Source organism: Sphaeramia orbicularis, chromosome 17 (genome assembly GCF_902148855.1).
Source record: "Sphaeramia orbicularis chromosome 17, fSphaOr1.1, whole genome shotgun sequence".
Classification (NCBI taxonomy): domain Eukaryota; kingdom Metazoa; phylum Chordata; class Actinopteri; order Kurtiformes; family Apogonidae; genus Sphaeramia; species Sphaeramia orbicularis.
This window is the reverse complement of record NC_043973.1, coordinates 18931342-18950527: the sequence shown is the minus strand read 5'-3', so window position 1 is coordinate 18950527 and position 19186 is coordinate 18931342. Positions and strand designations below refer to the sequence as shown.

The following is a 19186-nucleotide window of genomic DNA, read 5'->3' as shown; positions in this document are numbered from 1 at the left end:
CTCTCTCTAATCCCCAGAACACACACCCACACCCAACAGAAGAAGAAGAAGAAGAAGCAGGGGGAATAATTGAAGAACATGCAGCCGTTAGAGACAACCAGTGATTCTGCCACAGGGCGAAAACTGAAAGACTCAAATCTGTGAGGGGGTGTATGGGTGCTCCTCTCGTTAGGAAAATACAGCTGAAAAACATCAAGCTGTAGCAGCTGCATGAAATGCCTATTGGTTGTGCGAAATGCAAAAGACAGTTCATGCACAGTTTATGTAACTATAGAGTTTTTGCATTTTCCAGATCTAACCGTCACAGGCAAAGGTAGCAGCTCAGTAAACCAGCTCAGGGTTGTTGCTGTTTAATTGGAATAACAACAGATAGATTTAGAAATGTGTGACACACGATCAAAAATCAAACCCTATGTATTTGACAATAATGTGTGGTTTTATTCACAGAAAAATGAGAGGCTGTGATCGGAGACCCAAGGGTGAATCTAGAGGAATATACATGGTTTGGAAAGAGGGTGGCATGAAGACTTCAGTGAAAGCAGAAATATATGTGCAGATAATCATAGAAAAATCATGTACATGGTGGGTGAAAAGTAACTGCTTGTACAATTTTTAGTATCACTGAAGTCATGACGAAAATTTTTTAAACAGACAACACTAATGGGGATTTCTTATTTTCTGACTGTGTTATTTCTTATTTCACAGATTCAGAAGATTCTCAATGATATCCAAGATGACATCCTTCAGAAGGTTGTTCATTCCATCCAGGAAACTGGTGCTTATATTGAAATATGAAAATTTACTTTCATTTTCCCATGTAATAAAGAACATGTATCGTTCGCTTCAGTAAATCTGTAATAGGAATATGGATTTTATTACTAATTTTTAATGCCTAGTTACTGTTCATTCACCCTGTATATCAGTATTTGCCCAAAAATGCCTAGATGGATGAACATTTATTGAAAAAATATAAATTACTGTGGCTCATTGGAAGTAAACAAGTAAGGATGGGAATATAAATGAAATGTTTTATTGTCATCTTGTCAAACTGTTGCAGATGTTGTCACTTATTTCTAATAATGTAATTTATTTATAGACATCTCTTCCCATATTCACTCACTCATAGATATTGCAGTTTTTGTCTTATACATTTTTGATTGTCAACAACTTTTCACTACCTACACTGTCCAAAACTGGGGTGGCAGCCAAACAAAATAAAACAGACCAAACTTTGAAAAACTTTAAGGAATCAATTATAATCTGTATCCACCTTATCCCAGCCAGCATGTCCATGTGGGCCCCAGAATGGTTACAATTGGGTTGCGTATAGGGGTCCCATGTGGGTTTGTCTGCAGTTTCCATGGTGGCCCCACTTGTGTTTGCCCATAACAGAATCAAAATCAGAATCAGAATCGGAATCTCTTTATTGTCATTGTACCAAGTACAACGAAATTGAGGCAAAGCTCTTAGGTTCAGTGCAAGAATTTACAGACAAACAACTAATATCAGTAAAACAACAACAAATACACTGGTCTACAATTTTTTAGAAATGATTTGCTTCAGAGATTAAATGTGCTAAATGTTACGTATTCTAATAAGATTAATTGGAAAATAAATGACAAAAGTGCCGGTTTGCTGATGTTTTCAAGGTATATGATTAAGTGTTATTACATATATATATTGGTTTATGTACACTTATAGAATTGTTTTATAAATCTTCCACTAAATAGAACCTGTAAAGTGAATGTATTCTAATGTGCAGACAGTGTTTTGAAGTAGATCTTGTAGCTCTGAGACAAATATTCCTTTTGAGTCAAACCCATTCTCTTGTTAATTCTTGAATTTCACATTTTGATGCAAGGCTGTATCTTGGAAAGTTCAGCCAACCAGCATTTTTGACTTGATTTTTCTTTATCAGTGACTCTCATGTGGTAAAATTTCATTACTTTTATTCTGGAAGCATTTTCCTTGTAGACCAGTGATATCAGTAAAAGGCACAGTTATTTACATTAAAAAATAAAAAGTATTGCAAACTAAGATATTTGTAAACAGAATTTATGTAGTGCAAATAACATGAGAAGTAGTGCTAATGACATGAAAGATAAATATCATGGGATAAATAGTGCGAAGAATAAATAATAATATAAGATATTCAGATCTCTGACTCTGATATGGGCAAACACATGTGAGGCCACCATGGAAACTGCGGACAACCCCAAATGGGACCCTTATATGCAGCTCAGTTATAACCCTTCTGGGATGTTGTAATAACCCACTCTGTATTTTCTTTTAACTATATATATATATATGTATATATATATATATATATATATATATATATATATATATATATATATATATATTTTTTTTTTTTTTTTTTTTTTTTTTCCATCTTTCTTTCTTTTCTGCCTCTTATCATCTTGATATTCCTTGTGTTTATGTGAAACCTGTGTAAATAAACCTCTCTCACCTTGTACCTTGCTGTTAAACTCAATCCATTTTTCTTTTAACACCAAACTTCCAACACATTCACACTTGTCACTTTTTAAAAATATACGTAAATCTACCGGATTAAACCAGGCAAATACCGGAAGTGAATTTATTTATTAATATTAAGACTTGGAATTTGTCAAGCTTTTGCAGGAGATTTACATAAATATCAAAGTATGAATACTCTATTGTGTTCATAAAATTTATCTTGGGGTAAATTCACTTAATTTGCCTGATATTGTCATTATTTATTAGTATTGATGAAAATAAAAACAGCGGTTGGTGTTTTATTCTGAAAATCTTTAACCGGAAGTTTTATATTATTGACGTTCTTTACTCCTCAGACGCGTGCTCTCTCTCCGTTCCTCCCATAGACAGTGATAGTCTCTCTACCGCCGCTGGCTGTACGTCGTTGGCCGGCCGGTGGAGAAGAGCCTCCTGCTTCAGAGGTGAGCCAGGATTTGAGAAGAGGAGAGGACGGGGGAACATCAGCCTCACTGCTCTGCAAACATGCACCGACACGGGCTGGCTTTTCTGCTGTTTTGGCTTATGTGGGGCCACTCCTGCGCACTCGGTGGAAAAGGTAAGAACGAAAAAAGAAAAAGCAAAATGAGGGAAAAATATTAATAGTAGCTAATAAAAAAAATACCAACTTGGCTCGGTTGGAAATATATGCATGGTTTTTGGCTTTTTGCTGTTGTTGCTCAAGTTGGAGCTGAGGAATGCACTTCACAATATATTTTTCTTTTTTTTCTTTCTTTTTTTATTTTTATGTAGTGGCTGTTTTTCGATAAGTTATGCTGCAGTAGAAATAAAAACTGAGATGTTGGTTTATATTCAGGTCATATTGGTAGTGACTAAGTAGCAACAGAAAGAAAACACATTTACACCAGCAATAATAAGCATGTCAAATCAGCTGTGACTTTTTATTTATTTATTTATTTATTTATTTATTCATTTATTAGAAATCAGTCTATGTTTCCTTATATTACTTGGATGTATTGTTAAGGATTTTACATGCTGTATGAGTGGTTTATTTATTTATTTATTTTTTTTTATTTTTATGTAGTGGCTGTTTTTCGAGAAGTTCTGCTGCAGTAGATATAAAAACTGAGATGTTGGTTTATATTCAGGTTATATTGGTAATGACTAAGTGGCAACAGAAAGAAAACACATTTGCACCAACAATAATAAGCATGTCAGATCTGCTGTGACTTTTTTTTTTTTTTTTTTTTTTTTAGAAATCAGTGTGTGTTTCCTCATATTACTTGAATGTATTGTTAAGGATTTTGCATGCTGTATGAGTGGTTTATTTATTTATTTATTTCTTACTTATTTATTTATTTTTTAAATTTTTATATAGTGGCTGTTTTTCGATAAGTTCTGCTGTAGTAGATATAAAAACTGAGATGTTGGTTTATATTCAGGTTATATTGTTATATATAAGCATGTCAGATCAGCTGTGACTTTTTTTTTTTTTTTTTTTTAGAAATCTATGTATGTTTCCTTATATTAATTAACTATATTGTTAAGGAGTGTTTTTTTTTTTTTCTAGAAATCAGTGTATTTTTCCTTATATTACTTGAGTATATTGTTAAGGAATTTTTAAAAAATTTATTTATGTTTTTTTTTTTTTTTTTAATTTTACATTTATAATCTCCACTGCCTCTGCAGAATATCTGAGTCAACCAAATACTCATCTACCTTGACTGGAGATGAGAAAATAATGAAAATTCCAACTTGTAAAAGCCCAAATGTGTTGCCAAGTCCCTGAATTCTGTCAAGCATTTAAGGAAACAGCAACATTTTTTTTAACAACCGAGAAGTTTAAAAAAGAAGCCAAATCTTAGTTATTGCTGTTGAAAAATGACTTGTGTTTGTTAAATCAATTCTCAATCAGATGACTAATTCATGAAAGTGTCTCCTCTGCTTGTCCACTTTGCTGAATTGTCCCGGAGGCGTCTTTGTACAATATTTACTGTGCATATCAGAGGGATATCAGGGGTTACTTTGCAGGGTCATGATTGTGTGGTTGGCCAGGGATCTGAAGATGATTTCCAACTAGAGTTATTGATTAGTGCTTAGAGCAGGGCAGGAATGGTCAGAGCCTTTGTATTCAATCACATCCTGACTATGTTGTACTCTTATGTTTTCTCTCTGCGTCTGTCTCTGTGTGTCTCTACACACAAACATGCTGCCGTTGCCTATGAAGTGCAGCGGTGGTTTACAGTGATATTAATTGGGTCTCTGGAGTGAGAGCACGGGGCTGACTGGCTGTCTGCAGTCAACCAAACATTATGATTATTTTCCCTGTTTATGAGAAACCTCTATAAGGCCGTGAGCCAAGAGGGAAGGCTAACTAGATCAAGTTTAGGGAAGAGTTGGATTTCTGTCAATCTCTCCTTCAGTTTTCATTGGTAAATGTGAAGCGTGGACTCACATACAGTATATCCATGCACTTGTACAGGTATAATCAGGGCTGTAGGGCAAATACAACATTAATCAGGATGTTAAAAATGACTAAGCTGGCGAGTGGCTAATAATAAATCATGTTTCCTCATTTATTCAATTAATTTTACAGTAAAAATTGCATCACTAAGGAGAATCATTGCTGTAAAATATTAGCAGAAAAACAGATCAAGGCCTCTCGGTGCCTGTTGTGCATTTTGCGTGCTCTGAGACGCAGTGAGTTTTTGTAATTTTGTATTTACAACCTGTACTTGCTCAGCAGAATACAGTATGATACAATGGTTCTCTGTGAATGCCTTTACATAAGAACCAAATAAACCAGAGCCGATGAATGGCAACAACTGAGAGGATTTGAGGGGCGCTGAAAGAGAAAGAGAGAGGGAGAAATCGAAAATAAGATCAGATTTATGGTAGTCTTTTCAACAGAGCCGTCGAGCTGCATTATCCTTGCTGGAACATAAATCGTGAAGGCGATGTGGAAGGCAGAAGCATAACTCAGGTTTTCCTCTTCTGTGCAATGACTGGTGGAGCTATGTCTGGCGGGAACAGCTCTGCCTGTCCTGTCACTCTTTTCCTCTTTACTGCCATTCATGCCCTTTCTATTTTCTTTCCTTCTTCAGTTTTCTCACTTATGTTTTTCTCCCCATCTCTCTTTCTCCTTCTCTTTCTCTCTCTCTCTTCCTCTCTTCTTTTAACTCTGCTGCTGCGCTTCGCTGAGCTGATGCCATTCAGAGGGCAAATGTCACAGAGAGAGAGAAGTGTTTTGTCATTCTTCTTCTCAGTTCTTTTCCAAGCTTGAACAGCCACTGGTCGTTTTTTCCAGACCTTTTCTCTCTCCACAGCCATGGATTCAATTCCAGAGTTTATGGGCTCAAGTGAGATGTATAAATGGCGAGGCACTCTTCTTTCTGTCTTTGCCTTTTCTCATGTGGAGTGTGTCACATTCCCACTCTATCCAGAGTACCCCATTACCATCCCTTCCTCCGTCCCATTTATATTCTCTGCTTTTGCCAGGCTGCCCAGATATTTTCTTTTTTCTTTTTTCATCCCCGCTTTGCTTGTAGTCCATCTTTTTTTCCCCACACTTTTTGTCTTTTTTTTATCCCAGCATTGCCTTTACTTCATCTTTTTTCAGCTCTATTCTCTCTCTTCTCCTCTCCTCAGTTTTTGTTTTCTAATGGTTTGCAACAGAGAGAGAAAATATCATGCTGTGGCGCACAATGTGCATGTATGAGTTGTGATGGCAGGCAATTGTGCTGAAAAAGACAGAGTATCTTTGTGGTTTGTGTAGATATTTATAAGTGTGTGTGGAGGGATGTCAGGTCTGTGTGTTGCTGGAGTATGCAAATGAGGGCAGATATGCAAATGGATGTCCTAATTTGGATGTTAATTACTTAGCACAGCTAATTATAATATGTCTGATGAGGCGTAAGGTAGAGGAGTGGAAATGGTAAGGCCATAGATGATGTATGTGTGATAATGGCTGTGTGTGTGTTTGTGTACGGGTGTTTGTTTTGGTGGTGTGTGTGCCAGTATTACGCCAGCTGGTCCAGTGGTCCCGACGGAGCTTTTTGGTCAGCGGCGCTCAATATGTGGTGGATAAACACTGCATGCAGCGCTGACTCCTCACAATGACCTCACACACTCTGTCCCTCACTGCCTACTCACTCACTCATTCACACACACACACACACACACACACACACTGTTATTCTTTAAATATTTAAGCTTAGCTGTGTTTCTTTTTTTCAGAAGAACCAGGCTTTCCCTAGAGTTCTTGCTGTGATTGCTCTGTGTGCATGAGGAGTTGTGTGGTTGTGGGATTTTGGAAGTCTTCCCTTAAGAAAATTTGACAAAATCTGCAGTTATTTGTGCATAATTTTAGACTTTTACTGTATTACAGCATTATTGTGGAAGTTTTCGGTGCAAAAGCCAGGATTTGAGCAGTTCAGCAACATTTAAATATATATATAAAATATCACATCATTTTGCACAATTAGAATTACCACAAATGAATATATAGAAAAAGTAGAAGAGATAATGAATCCAAACACTGAAAAAGCTTAGAAACAAACTTTTTTTTTTACACTAGAGGACCAAATACACCCATTAAAACTGCAGAGCTTCGTAGTTCTTTTGTATCATGGGGCAAAAATTCCATAATTACCTTTCGCTATGTTATAATTCAAGAGGACATGAGATTTCTGCGCCTATTCCTTGTCTCTATTTTCGGGTTGTAGAAGATGTACCCTGTGGCGCCCGTTTTTTTTTTTTTTTGCTAATCAGAGACATTTTCAGACAGGTAAGGTGCTTAAATACGTGGGTGACAGCAGTAATTACCCATTGCTGATCAGATTCTGTCAGGAGAAACCTGGATGTGACTCTTCTACTCCACATGGAGGCATAGAGAGGAGGCTTCACTTTTCCATAATGACATGAAATGACATCAGGTTCATCTATATTTACATTTTGATTTAGGAGAGGACAAAGCTGCAGAGGGAACGTATGTGTTTTCAGATTCGGATGTTTTTCAGCTCCTGTAGCTTTAAATCTGAAGAAATCATTTCAGTTTTGATGATCCACACTTTGTTTTTACATTATTTTGGTCAAAATTGCTTGAATGATGCACCTAAAGTCCCATTCATGTGGACTAGTAACTTGTGGAAATCTGATTTTGTACTTTAATATACTGACATCTTCCCCTTACTCACGACTTACAGGTAAAAATAGAAAACTTTTCCTCGCTGTACACTGTCATGCATCATCCATCTTTTGAGATTTTAGTTTTCTGAAAGATTTAAGTTTGCTCTTTAACTGAATACCCGCAATGTACCATAACATAAACCTAATGAATTTCCAACCAAAACAATTCTGAAGCTTTTATTTATCATCCGCAGTCCTTGCCAGGAAATAGGTTCAATCAATGCGTAGGGGAAACAAAAATGTTGCAAATAACTTGAAATTACAAAGATGTCACTTCACATGGGGCTAATATTATCACAGGTTTACTGAAATAGAATAGATTTTGATTGATTAATTGATACCTTTATTTCGATCATGTAAATGACAATTTAAAAACCAATGCAAATAAATGATAATCAAGAGAATGAGAACAAAACAGTAACTTAACACTGTAACGTCTTAGATAATTAACAGGGGGTGTTTTTCTGTACAGTTCAGATCGCAGAAGACCTCTACAATTATTAACCTTTACCAGAGGCTCATAATTAGTGCTAGTCCCGTGTAAATAATGTGTAAACTTTGTAATAGTAGGGAAAACCCTGATAAAGACAAAGACTGAGAGAGAAGTAACAGTGTTGGAAACTTCAGAAACACTTGAGCGAAACAACTCGGAAGCCAACGAACACATTTGAATACAAAATCTATTATTAAAAACACACACCACTTCATAGCCGTTGTGCATATGAGCGACATTATCATAAACAAGATAACGCCAGCCTTTGTGAACAGCGTGTGTGGAGTATAGTAGAACAGATGCCAGCTGTTGCAAACAACAACAATGACAACATTTCAGATATGAAAATCTCGGTGACATGGTAATATAAAGTTGGTGAAGCAAAACTCACTCAATTCTTCGTACACAATCTGGATGCTGGTCTTTGAAGAACTTAGATAAGTTTGAGGTATTTGCTTCTTTTTTTGATATGTTGTTGTCGTTGTTGACTCTCATCGTCTCCTCCTTGTGTCTGCAGCAGACTGAAACACTTGGAGGGTTATTATGCCGCCCCTGTCAGAACAGATTTCTCATGAAACCATAGACATTGGATTATTTTCAGTTTGAGGCAGAGTTAGAACTGGGGAATATGGACAAAAATATCAATTTCACATCAGTTGATATCACTAATTATCATGATCACTGCAGCAATTCTTTCTTTCTTTCTGTAATGGCTGATTTTTTTTGTTCTAAGTGAAGTTCCAATTATTTATCCTTTCATTTTATTATTTATAGAAGATGCAACAAAATGAGGGCAAGGTAAGGCAGATTTATTTGCATAGCACAATTCATACACAGGGCAATTCACAGTGCTTTACAAAAATGGAAAAGAGACAGGTTAAAAACACACAATTAGAATTAAAACATAATCAATAAAACATAAATAATAATCAGTTAAAACAAAGTGAAAGAGAAGAGTGTAGATAGAACCGTTTCACTTGTTCTATGTACAGTTGAACAGCTGTTTTCAGCCTGGACTTAAACACTGTCACAGTACAGGTCTGTCTCACATCATCAGGAAGACTGTTCCAGAGTTTAGCTGCATAGAACTGAAACGCAGCTTCACCCTGTTTAGTCCTGACTCTGGGCACCAGCAGAAGACCAGTCCCTGAGGTTCTCAGGGTCCGAGATGGTTCATATGGGACCAACATGTCACAGATGAACTTTGGTGCTAGACCACAGAGAGACTCATAAACGAGCAGAGCTGTTTTAAAGTCTATTCTCTGAGCCACAGGAAGCCAGTGCAGAGATCTGAGCACAGGATTAATATGGTCGTACTTCCTGGTTCTACTCAGGCCTCGAGCAGCAGCGTTCTGGATGAAGACAAACATGAAGTTTCTAGTTTTATGATTTGTTCCTTAGTCATACACCGGCGTTCACATCATTCACTTAAAATAAAGAAATGAGTGCAACCTCAATTATTTTTAACAAAATGAAAATTGTGTAGTCAGAACAGATGGTTATTTGTGGTTCTGAAGGATATTTTATGGTCAGAATATGTCCAACACCAAACAACAAAACAGAGACATAGAGCAGTCAAAACTCTGATGATAACTGGGTATTTTTTTCAACTGCAGAATACACTGTAAAACTGTGTGAACAAAATCAACACTGAAGACTAAGAATTTATATTGCTCTTATCACAGCTACTGATCTCCAAGGAAATATATCAGAATATATATACATATATAAAAAATACTGGAATGTGACATGAAATCATATTATTATCATTATATGGTTATCATTATTGTTTCATTATCCAGACGCAGTGGTTCTTTGTGTAAATAGCCTATAGCACAGGTCTCAAACAGGTGGCCCGGGGGCCAAATCCGGCCCGCCAAAGGGTCCAATCTGGCCCACAGGATGAATTTGTGAAATGCAAAAATTACACTGAAGATATTAACAATCAGTGGTGTCAAAATCATTTTAATTCAGGTTCCACATACATAACCAGTCCAATTAGATTTCAAGTGGGTCAGACCAGTAAAATATTATCATATAACTTATAAATAATGACAACAGCAAATTTTCTCTTTGTTTTTTTTGGTGTAAAAAAGTAAAATTACATGAAAATGTTTACATTATCAAACTATACTTTTACAAAAAATGTGAATAACCTGAACAAATATGAACAAAGGGAAATGTCTTAAGAAAAGTCAATGCAATTTTACCAATATACCAATATTCTGCCTGTTACTAAATGTTTTGTGCGATTGTAACGCACACATGTAAATGATAAACTGATAAAACGAGGCAGAATATTGTTAAAATTACACTTGTTTTTCTTAAGATGATTCAAGTCCTTCATGTTCTTCAGATTTTTAAGGAAACTTTGTAGATGTAAACCTGATCATAATGTAATTTTACTTTTTTCACTGTTATCATTTTACTGGTCCAGCCCACTTGAGATCATATTGGGGTGAATGTGGCCCCTGAGTTAAAATGAGTTTGACACCCCTGGCCTATAGTGTGGATAAAAGTCCCTTAAAGTGGTGTAATTTTTCAGCTCCTGCTAAACATGTAGGACAGTAATAATTAGAGAACGTCTCAGTGAGTGCGATGCTCTGCGACTGAAGGCTGAGCTGAGGAGATGTTCCCAGCCCGTGTCCCTTGAGCTGGTGTCATTGAAGTGTTATCTATTGTCTCTATGTACACAGGCCTAGCAATCCTTTATTAAACAATATACTGCGGTCTGTTGTGAGTCATGATAAAGCCTGAAGTTATGAAGACATGCACCGTTGCACACTGTTTTAATTATGAATCCAATACAAACTTATTAGCCTGCTGTGTGTTTGTACACCTCGTAAAATGGGTTAACATTGTAGTGTGTGTTTAGATCAAACCCAGTGTGACATAAAAATAAGCACACGTGCACACACACGTGCACACACACACGTGCACACACAAAGCTCTTTTCATGTTACCCAGAGCTCAATTGAGTCATCTCCTTCATCTCCTTTTCAAGCTGTCCTGTGTGGGCCTGTTGTATATTCAGTCCACAGCCTCACTGTATGCTTTGAAACGGTTTTGTGTTTGATTTTGTATTGCTTCTGATTCTTTCTCTCAGAAACCACGACGGAGTCATGCATTTTCTGTTGTGAGATATGATTCTGGTGATGTTTTACAACTGCAGGTTTACACAAATATTGGCTACAAAGTGAAGCACAGGTGTATGGGGCGAGTCAAGGAAATTCTTGAAGTTTTGCTTTATACTTCACAAACAATACAACTCAGCATGTGACTGAAAAACAATTTGCTTTTAAAGCAGCAGAAGATCTAGGGAGGAGATTGAACATGACTGGGAGTGTGCATATGTAGTTGTAAAAAAAAAAAAAAACAGATTCAAAAGCAGAGTCTGTGTGGTTTTGTTCAGAGTGTCTATCACATCTGCATGCATACACTTTAGCACCTGGTGTACCTGAAGCTGCAATCACAGCTCATGAAGGAAGGCGACACAGCAGGGAGGAAAAATTAAAGCGTGTCCTCAAGAAAACAGACTTTCATTTTAGTGAGTCATCAGCCAGCAGAGTTGTGTGTATTTGGTGACTCCTTCCTGCTTCTGGTCCTGTTACTTTCTCTTTGTTGTCACCCCACCTGCCTCCTGTTTGCTTCACCTTCATTCTTCTCCCCTCCTGGCATCAGCTCTTTGCATACGAGGGTGTGAGTGTGTCTGAGTGCAGTCGAGTGTCTCTCAGATCTGTTTTGTATTTAACGTCTTTGTAAAGCTCCCATGTTTAGGCTCATGTCCTTGGAGAACAGGTATCTTCACGTCATCGTCGCCCTTCATGCCTTCTTTTTTGTTGCTTGCTTCCTCCCTCATCACTGTCCTCTTTTTGGCTCGTTGTAGAACAGCGACGTGTTTATCAGCTACTTAGATCATCTATCGTCAAAGACTCAGTCGCGACCTGTAGGTTGGTTGAAGGAGATTTTATTTGAGTCGTCAAATTAATGAACATTGTAGGCATTTCAAAGAGCTTACAAGGAGAAGAATGTTATTGTGAGCAGCACAAACCACTCAGTGCTCTCAAAAACAGGCTTTAGAGCTTTAATTGGAGCTACAACAAAGAATTGATTAATTATTGACTTTCAGCTATTAAATAAACCATCTCTGTTGTTAATAACTAGTCAACATAATAAAAATCATTTAACTGTTTGAGTAGTTCTTAAGAAAAAAGTAAAAAACAAAAAAAATTTCCAGAATAATTTGATTATAAACTGTGCTCCGTCATTGTGCTCTGTTCTTTTTAGATTTAGTTATTTTGATTAAAAGCTGTAGTAGTGTGTAGTCAATCAGAAAGGCTAAACTGTACTTGAATTTTTGAATAATGAGATAGCACTAATATAATTTTAAAGCTGCTAAATAAGATTCTTTTGTAGTTGCTCCTCTGTGAGAATAAACTGAATGTCCTCAGTTTTCCCTATTTTGTGACATTTCACAGATCAAACTATTAATTTATAAAATAGTCAATGAATTAATTGAAAATCTGTAATTTACTTAATAGTTTTTTGGGGGCTTTTTCTCTGAATTTATGTGTATACTCTTATTTATATGTGCACTTTTTTAAATAACTGCGTTAGACCATAAGGACAATTGCATTTTTTAATTTCATTCTACAATGACAATAAAGATTCTATTCTATTCTATTCTATTCTATTCTATTCTATTCTATTCTATTCTATTCTATTCTATTCTATATTAGAATATTGCTCATACTCAGTAAAATGTAAATATATGTAATCATTATTTATAGCCTTACTTGTACACTGTAAAGACACTCATAAGGCATTTAGCATGTGTGTATGTCAGTAACTTATTAATGTATATGTCTTCAAAATGGTCATTTTGTGAAACATTCAGGTGATTTTATTCGTTGTTGGAGGATCAGTAGTTGTAAAATGCAATAAAATGAACAACATAAAAAGCTAAAAAAATAATACATTGCAACAAATGTTAACATGCTTACAATGATATTAGGAGGTGATGTGGGAATTACAGTAAAAATGATATAAATTCACTCTAAATGCCAACTAGGAATGAGGTTGTGATGGTTTTTCATCTTTAAAAGTAGGTCAATGAATGAAAAGTTTTAGAAACAGTGATTTCCAGGTTGTAGTCATGAGGTGTGACTGTTTTCTCCATCCCTATCAGTTTACTGTGTGCTGCTGTTTCCTCATTTGTGCTTGTAATGTATTATTTAAAACCCTCCTGCACAACATGTCATGGACATGCATGCCTTAGACACCTGCTAATTAGGTGCTTCAGGCTTCGAGGGTTCACATTACATTTGTTATACGATATGTTACCTCAAGAGAGCTCAATACTTTCATAGCAGGTCAATAAAAATATGTTTTCCTTCATGAGAAAATATCAGCTTCATCATCCTCTTAAATAAGCCCAGATAGACTTCTCATGAAAAGTAATGACATGGCGATGAAAATATGTAGTAAAACAGTATTATGGGTTAAAGTCTTGTCATGTTCCTGATGTATTTAATTAAGCCAACACTGAAATGGAGAAAGTTTTGAAGTTATGAAATAAAATATTACACTGTAATGAGAAATGGGCAGTGTTGTGTAGACATCTTCTTCTTTAATTAAAAATGACGCCCAGAGACCAAGGGGATATAAGAGCAAGCCATTTTTTTTTTTCTGGTAATTTTCTGTTTGCTTAAAATTCTGCGTCCTCAGAAGTCAAAGCTTTCTTCTTCTTCCTTTCCTTGTTTTGTCTTTTTTTCTCACAGCATATGGGAACACTCATTATAATTAAAATAAATAAAATACAATGTCATATTGTTTTTATGTAAGTTATTTATTTAAGCTGGTTATTGCATAAGTCTGACCAGTAAAGCACAAATCTCAGCAATGTGTCCTAAAACAGGTCCAGTGCCATATATAAAAATATCTGCTGCAAACACATCTGGCTCTTAAACTGTCACCACCTCCTTTGTCACACTTAAAATCTGTAAATACATTCTTAGCCCAACATATACCAGTGTGTTGGCAAGTATTTTGACGTGCTTTGAAGTCTAAATATTTTGGCATATGTTTAGTGTGAGCCTTGCGGCTAAAACAAGTGGGCGACACAGTGACATGAGTACAGCTCGGCTAAATGAGGAGGTGAGGGTGTAGGTATGACGCCATCCACAGCGCTGAAAAGTTCTCCTTTATGTAGAAACTAAAGAAATAAATACACCTCTCTGGTTTCATTGGTTTAATAGAAATGACTGGTTTGAAGTTTGAAGATTCTACTGAATGTAAATAAGTGACGATCTTGCCAGAAATGTGATCCCGTTTGAATCCCGCTCTGTCCTAGTCATGTGCCGTTGTGTCCTTAGGCAAGACACTTCACCCTCCTTGCCTCCAGTGCTGCTACTCACACTGGTGTATGAATGCGTGTGAATGGAGGGGCTGTAGTATGTGTTAATAGAAAAGCACTATATAAATCTAATCCATTATTATTATTATATCAGTAAATGTCAATAATTATCACGATAAAAAACGTTAACCGTCATATCTTTGAAATTTAAAGGTTGATTACTTGTTGCTTCTTTGGGAAAGTTAAAGAATGTCGATAGTTTTAAGCTATTGTTGGCTGCCAGAATGTGGCAAACACCTGTCGAAACACAAAACTGAAACAGAACAAGCCTGTCAGTCAAAGCGTATGTAAACAATGCAACCTGTCAGCTTTTTTCTCAATGTGTGAAAGGTCCATTGTGTAAGATTTAAGGAATTTAGGAGGATTTAATCGCAACAATGGGATCTTTACTATAATACTGGAAGGTCTCAGAGCGTCTGTCTGTTTGTCTATCTGTCTGTCTGTCTGTCTGTCTGTGTATCTATGCAGTTCTGAGAAATTGAGACGTTTTTAACTGGCCAATTTGGTACCTACAGTTGAGGAATTGTCCCATTTCATAATTAAGTATCTTTTTTCTTTAAAATTCCCTTTTTTAAAGTCAGGAGGTACTGATTTAATTCATGTTGCTAAGCAGTTGCCAGGGGGCAAACATGATGGTTGACAGGAAGCGCAGTACCATGCTGCATGATGGGAAATAAAGTTAAAAACAGTAATGATGTGTTACTAACTTCAGTGCCTAGATATCAGTATTAATTGCAGTTTGGCATGATTATGTATTTTTGGTCAAGGAAGAGACTAGCAAAAATGGCAAGTTGACAAGAGCAATATTTAAGGAGATATTAGTATTTTTGGAATACAACAGCCTTACAATCATGTTGCTATGCTCATGACGGTTGACGAGAAGCACAGTACCATGCTACATGACAGGACATGAAGTTAAAAACAGGAATGACGCATTTACTAACTTCCTTAGCCTAGATATCGGTATTAATATGTTAAATGTCGTTTAAATTTTAACCCTTTCATGCATGAATTATGACAACCTTAATCATGATTTTTTCCCCCCCGTTTTTATTCCTCTTTAGGCATGAAAAAAAAAAAAAACAATGTGATTGACAGCTTTTTATGAACCTATTTTTCATAGAGTTGCAAAAATGTGCACTCAAATGGATACGATGCGTTTAATTTTTGAAGCCAAGAAACGTGTATTTACTGATATACAGTGAAAACTATGAAATATAAACACTTTTAATGCTGCTAATCTGATGTTTCTCATATTTAAACCTACTCTAATACTAGTTATTACTCACTTCATGGAGATAATATGCAAAAAAACCCACATTTTGTTATAAAAAAAAAAAATAATAATAATAATTGCAGTCTAATAACAATTGACTTACACTCAAACATGTTACTGCAGATCAGGTTTATCTAGAACAGCAAAGTTACATGATGCATAAGTGTCCACTGTGTTGGCTGATATTCAACTAAAACAACCAAACCCATGAATATCCAAGAGAACAGCTTTGAATATCTGTCCACTGTAGTGACCACTATGCATGAAAGGGTTAAAGAATGATTTACCCAACAATTTTTATGTCAGTACATATAAAATATAGACTCACATCTTCTCCCAAAAGTCAGCTCTCCCTAGCATAAAAACTACCACATCTGGAACCCGTGGTTCCCCACGGGTCAACGCACTAGTATAATATATTAGTGTGTAACAGTCACACAATAAGGGAACTGTTTAGTTTTGTTACCTTGGAATAATCCAGTTTTATCCAGACTGAGGGGGTCATCTTTGGAGACACTGTCATCGTCTTTGAGTGTGGAGTTAACATCATCATAACTAAAAAACCCAGAATGGACAAAACAAATGAGGGACTACTGTGTTTTTGACAGTCGCTATAGTAGTGGAAGGTGTGTTCACTAAATGTACATTGAACCTTAAAACCAATTACACACTGCAAAAATCTGATTTGTTTTGCTTGTGTTAAGCAAAAAATCTTGAATTAAGCAAAAAAAAAAAATCTGCCAATGGAACAAGTAAAAATTATCTTGGTAAGATTTCTTGAAATAAAATTTTCAAGATCTATTGTCTAAAAATAAGTTCTTATATCTCACTTACAAGTTACTCTTTAGGTGATTATATCATATTTTAAGTGTGATGAGATATTTTGACTAGAAATGAGAAAAATACACTTGGTAAGATTTGGATTTTTGCAGTGCACATGTAGATGCATGTTGTAGGTTCATTAGTTTCTGGGTTCTTTTCAAGTATTGAAATTATACTGAACATTTATTGAATATTTATTATATTTGTACAGTTAAAAATTATAACCCAGGATTTTCACACCATTTTATTACCCCGTCCTATATATATTCATAGGCTGACATTTCCAAAGCATTTTTGTAACTGAGGTTCTGTGAAACAAAACCGGTGTTTTGTTTTTCTCAGTTAATGACTTTGCTGTCAGACTCTTTTGCCTCTTTTTCACTGACGATATCATGTCGACCCTGTGTGGTTTTTATGGAGTTTTCACTGCATGAGAACAGGGCTACCATCAGGTACTATTTCTAGTATCACACTTGCCAATGCTCCAAGTGGGTAAAGCAATATTAAATGTGATGTAAAATCACATAGGTCCCAGATTGGTTGATCTGGAATTGTCACATTACTGTACGTTAGTATGTCATCATGTTACAATATGGGACATCCAGTCAAGCCAATGGGGAATGAATGAAACTGTCAAAGCAAAATTTTACAGTCTTTATCTTTATAAATAGACCTCATATTTGAGTCTAAACAACTACATTCTCACCTGAAAAAAGCACTTTATAAAGATTTATTTTTTAACCCTTTCATGCATAAATTATGAGAACCTTAATCCAAATTTTTTTCCTGAGTGTTTTATTCCTCTTCAGGCATGACAAAACCAATGTGATTAAAAATTTTCTTATGAACCTTTTTTTCATGGAGATGCAAAATTATCCACTCAGCCTAACACCATGCGTTTAATTTTTGAAGCAAAGAAACATGTATTTAATGATGTATTGTGTGAAAACTATGAAATAAAAACATTTTTAATGCTGCTAATCTGATGTTTTCTCACATTTTAACATACTCTAATACTAGTCATTACTCACTTTATGGAGATAATATGCAAAAAATAATATCAATAACAAGTAGGGATGTAACGATTACCGGTATAACGATAAACCGCGGTAAAATTGTAGACGGTTAGTATCACCGTTTAAATTGTAATTATTATGATAACCGTGTTTAATTACCGCACTTTTAGGGGACAAAAACCCCATGTAAAGCTATGCTTTTATGTCAAATATTTGAGTATAGTTTTAATTTATTACAATTAAAATTGTATATACCTAGTATTTGGAACCAGTATTCACTTTTAAAGTCTTTGAAAAGGTTCGTTAAGCATCTTTGTGTTATTTATGCAATAAAGTATATACATTTTTCGAATTGGATTTTATATTTTTTTAAGTGTTTTCTGGCCTTTTATATTTTTATAGTAGGTTAAAGTGAAAAAAAATAATAGACAGATGATATAGATGAAGTTGTGCTGAAAAAACAGATACCTAACATGGGTATAGTAAACATTTGTTCATATAGTATAAAAAGGCTAAATCAAAAGTACTGAAAAACGGACAAAATAGGCTCAGACCACTAAGGGTTAATATTTGAACGTTTCTGCCAACAGAGGGTACATTGTGCCTATTATTTTATTTATTTATTTATTTTTTTAATACAACTTGGTTAAATGATTTCAGTGTGTGTATTAGTACTTTTTGAACATTTTGAGCACAATTTCAATAGTACCACTATAACGATGATAACCGTGATAATTTTGGTCACAATAGCCGTGATATGAAATTTTCATATCGTTACATCCCTAATAACAAGCAATTAATATATACTCAAACATATTACTGCAGATCAGGTTTATCTAGAACAGCCAAGTTACAGTAATGGTATGAATTGCAGTGTTTGTGATGATGCATAAGTGTCCACTGTGTTGGCTGATATGGAACTAAAACAACAAAATCCATGACTACATAATAGCTGTCCACTGTAGTGACCACTATGCATGAAAGGGTTAAATTATAACTTTATATTTTCAAGTTTCTTCAATTTACACTGCATTGCTATGACAACCAGATACAGAGTATTATACCTGCAGAGGAAATGCAGCTTGATGATACCAAATCGGAGCCAAGATGGGATTGTGTGACTTGCCTTGATACATCTCTGTGGATTCAAGTCTTGAGCATAGTAATAGAAACTATTCCTTTAGTTTCTCATAGGAATAGTTTCTGAGAAGCAATCAGTCCTTTGTCGGCCCATGTGAGATCTTGCAAAATCACCTCCAGCTACTTGGTTTAGTAAAACACTGGCACTAAAGCCCTAAAATGAACGTTTTTTTTTATTTTTTATTTTAAGGTGTGCCCAGTCAGACTCACAAACACACTGAATAAAATGAGTTCTAATGCAGGTTATATCACTAGTACAAGTATGCAATGCAAAAAAGAAACATTCCCTGCTCTAAAATATGCTTTTTTATTTCACTTTTTTTTTTTTTTTAATTTTTTCTTCTAGACCATCTGGCGTGTCC

At 35.4% G+C, this 19186-nt stretch overlaps 1 protein-coding gene across 1 annotated transcript in view; it reads left to right on the top strand.

Moving 5' to 3' along the window:
- Window positions 1–2898: 2898 nt before the first annotated feature.
- The window catches only part of clstn2a (calsyntenin 2a), a 359501-nt gene continuing 343213 nt past the window's right edge, over window positions 2899–19186 (top strand). The window contains exon 1 of the mRNA XM_030160119.1: window positions 2899–3073. Within this exon, the coding sequence (XP_030015979.1) occupies window positions 3001–3073 (73 nt within the window). The 5' untranslated portion in view covers window positions 2899–3000. The remainder of the gene's footprint in view (window positions 3074–19186) is intronic.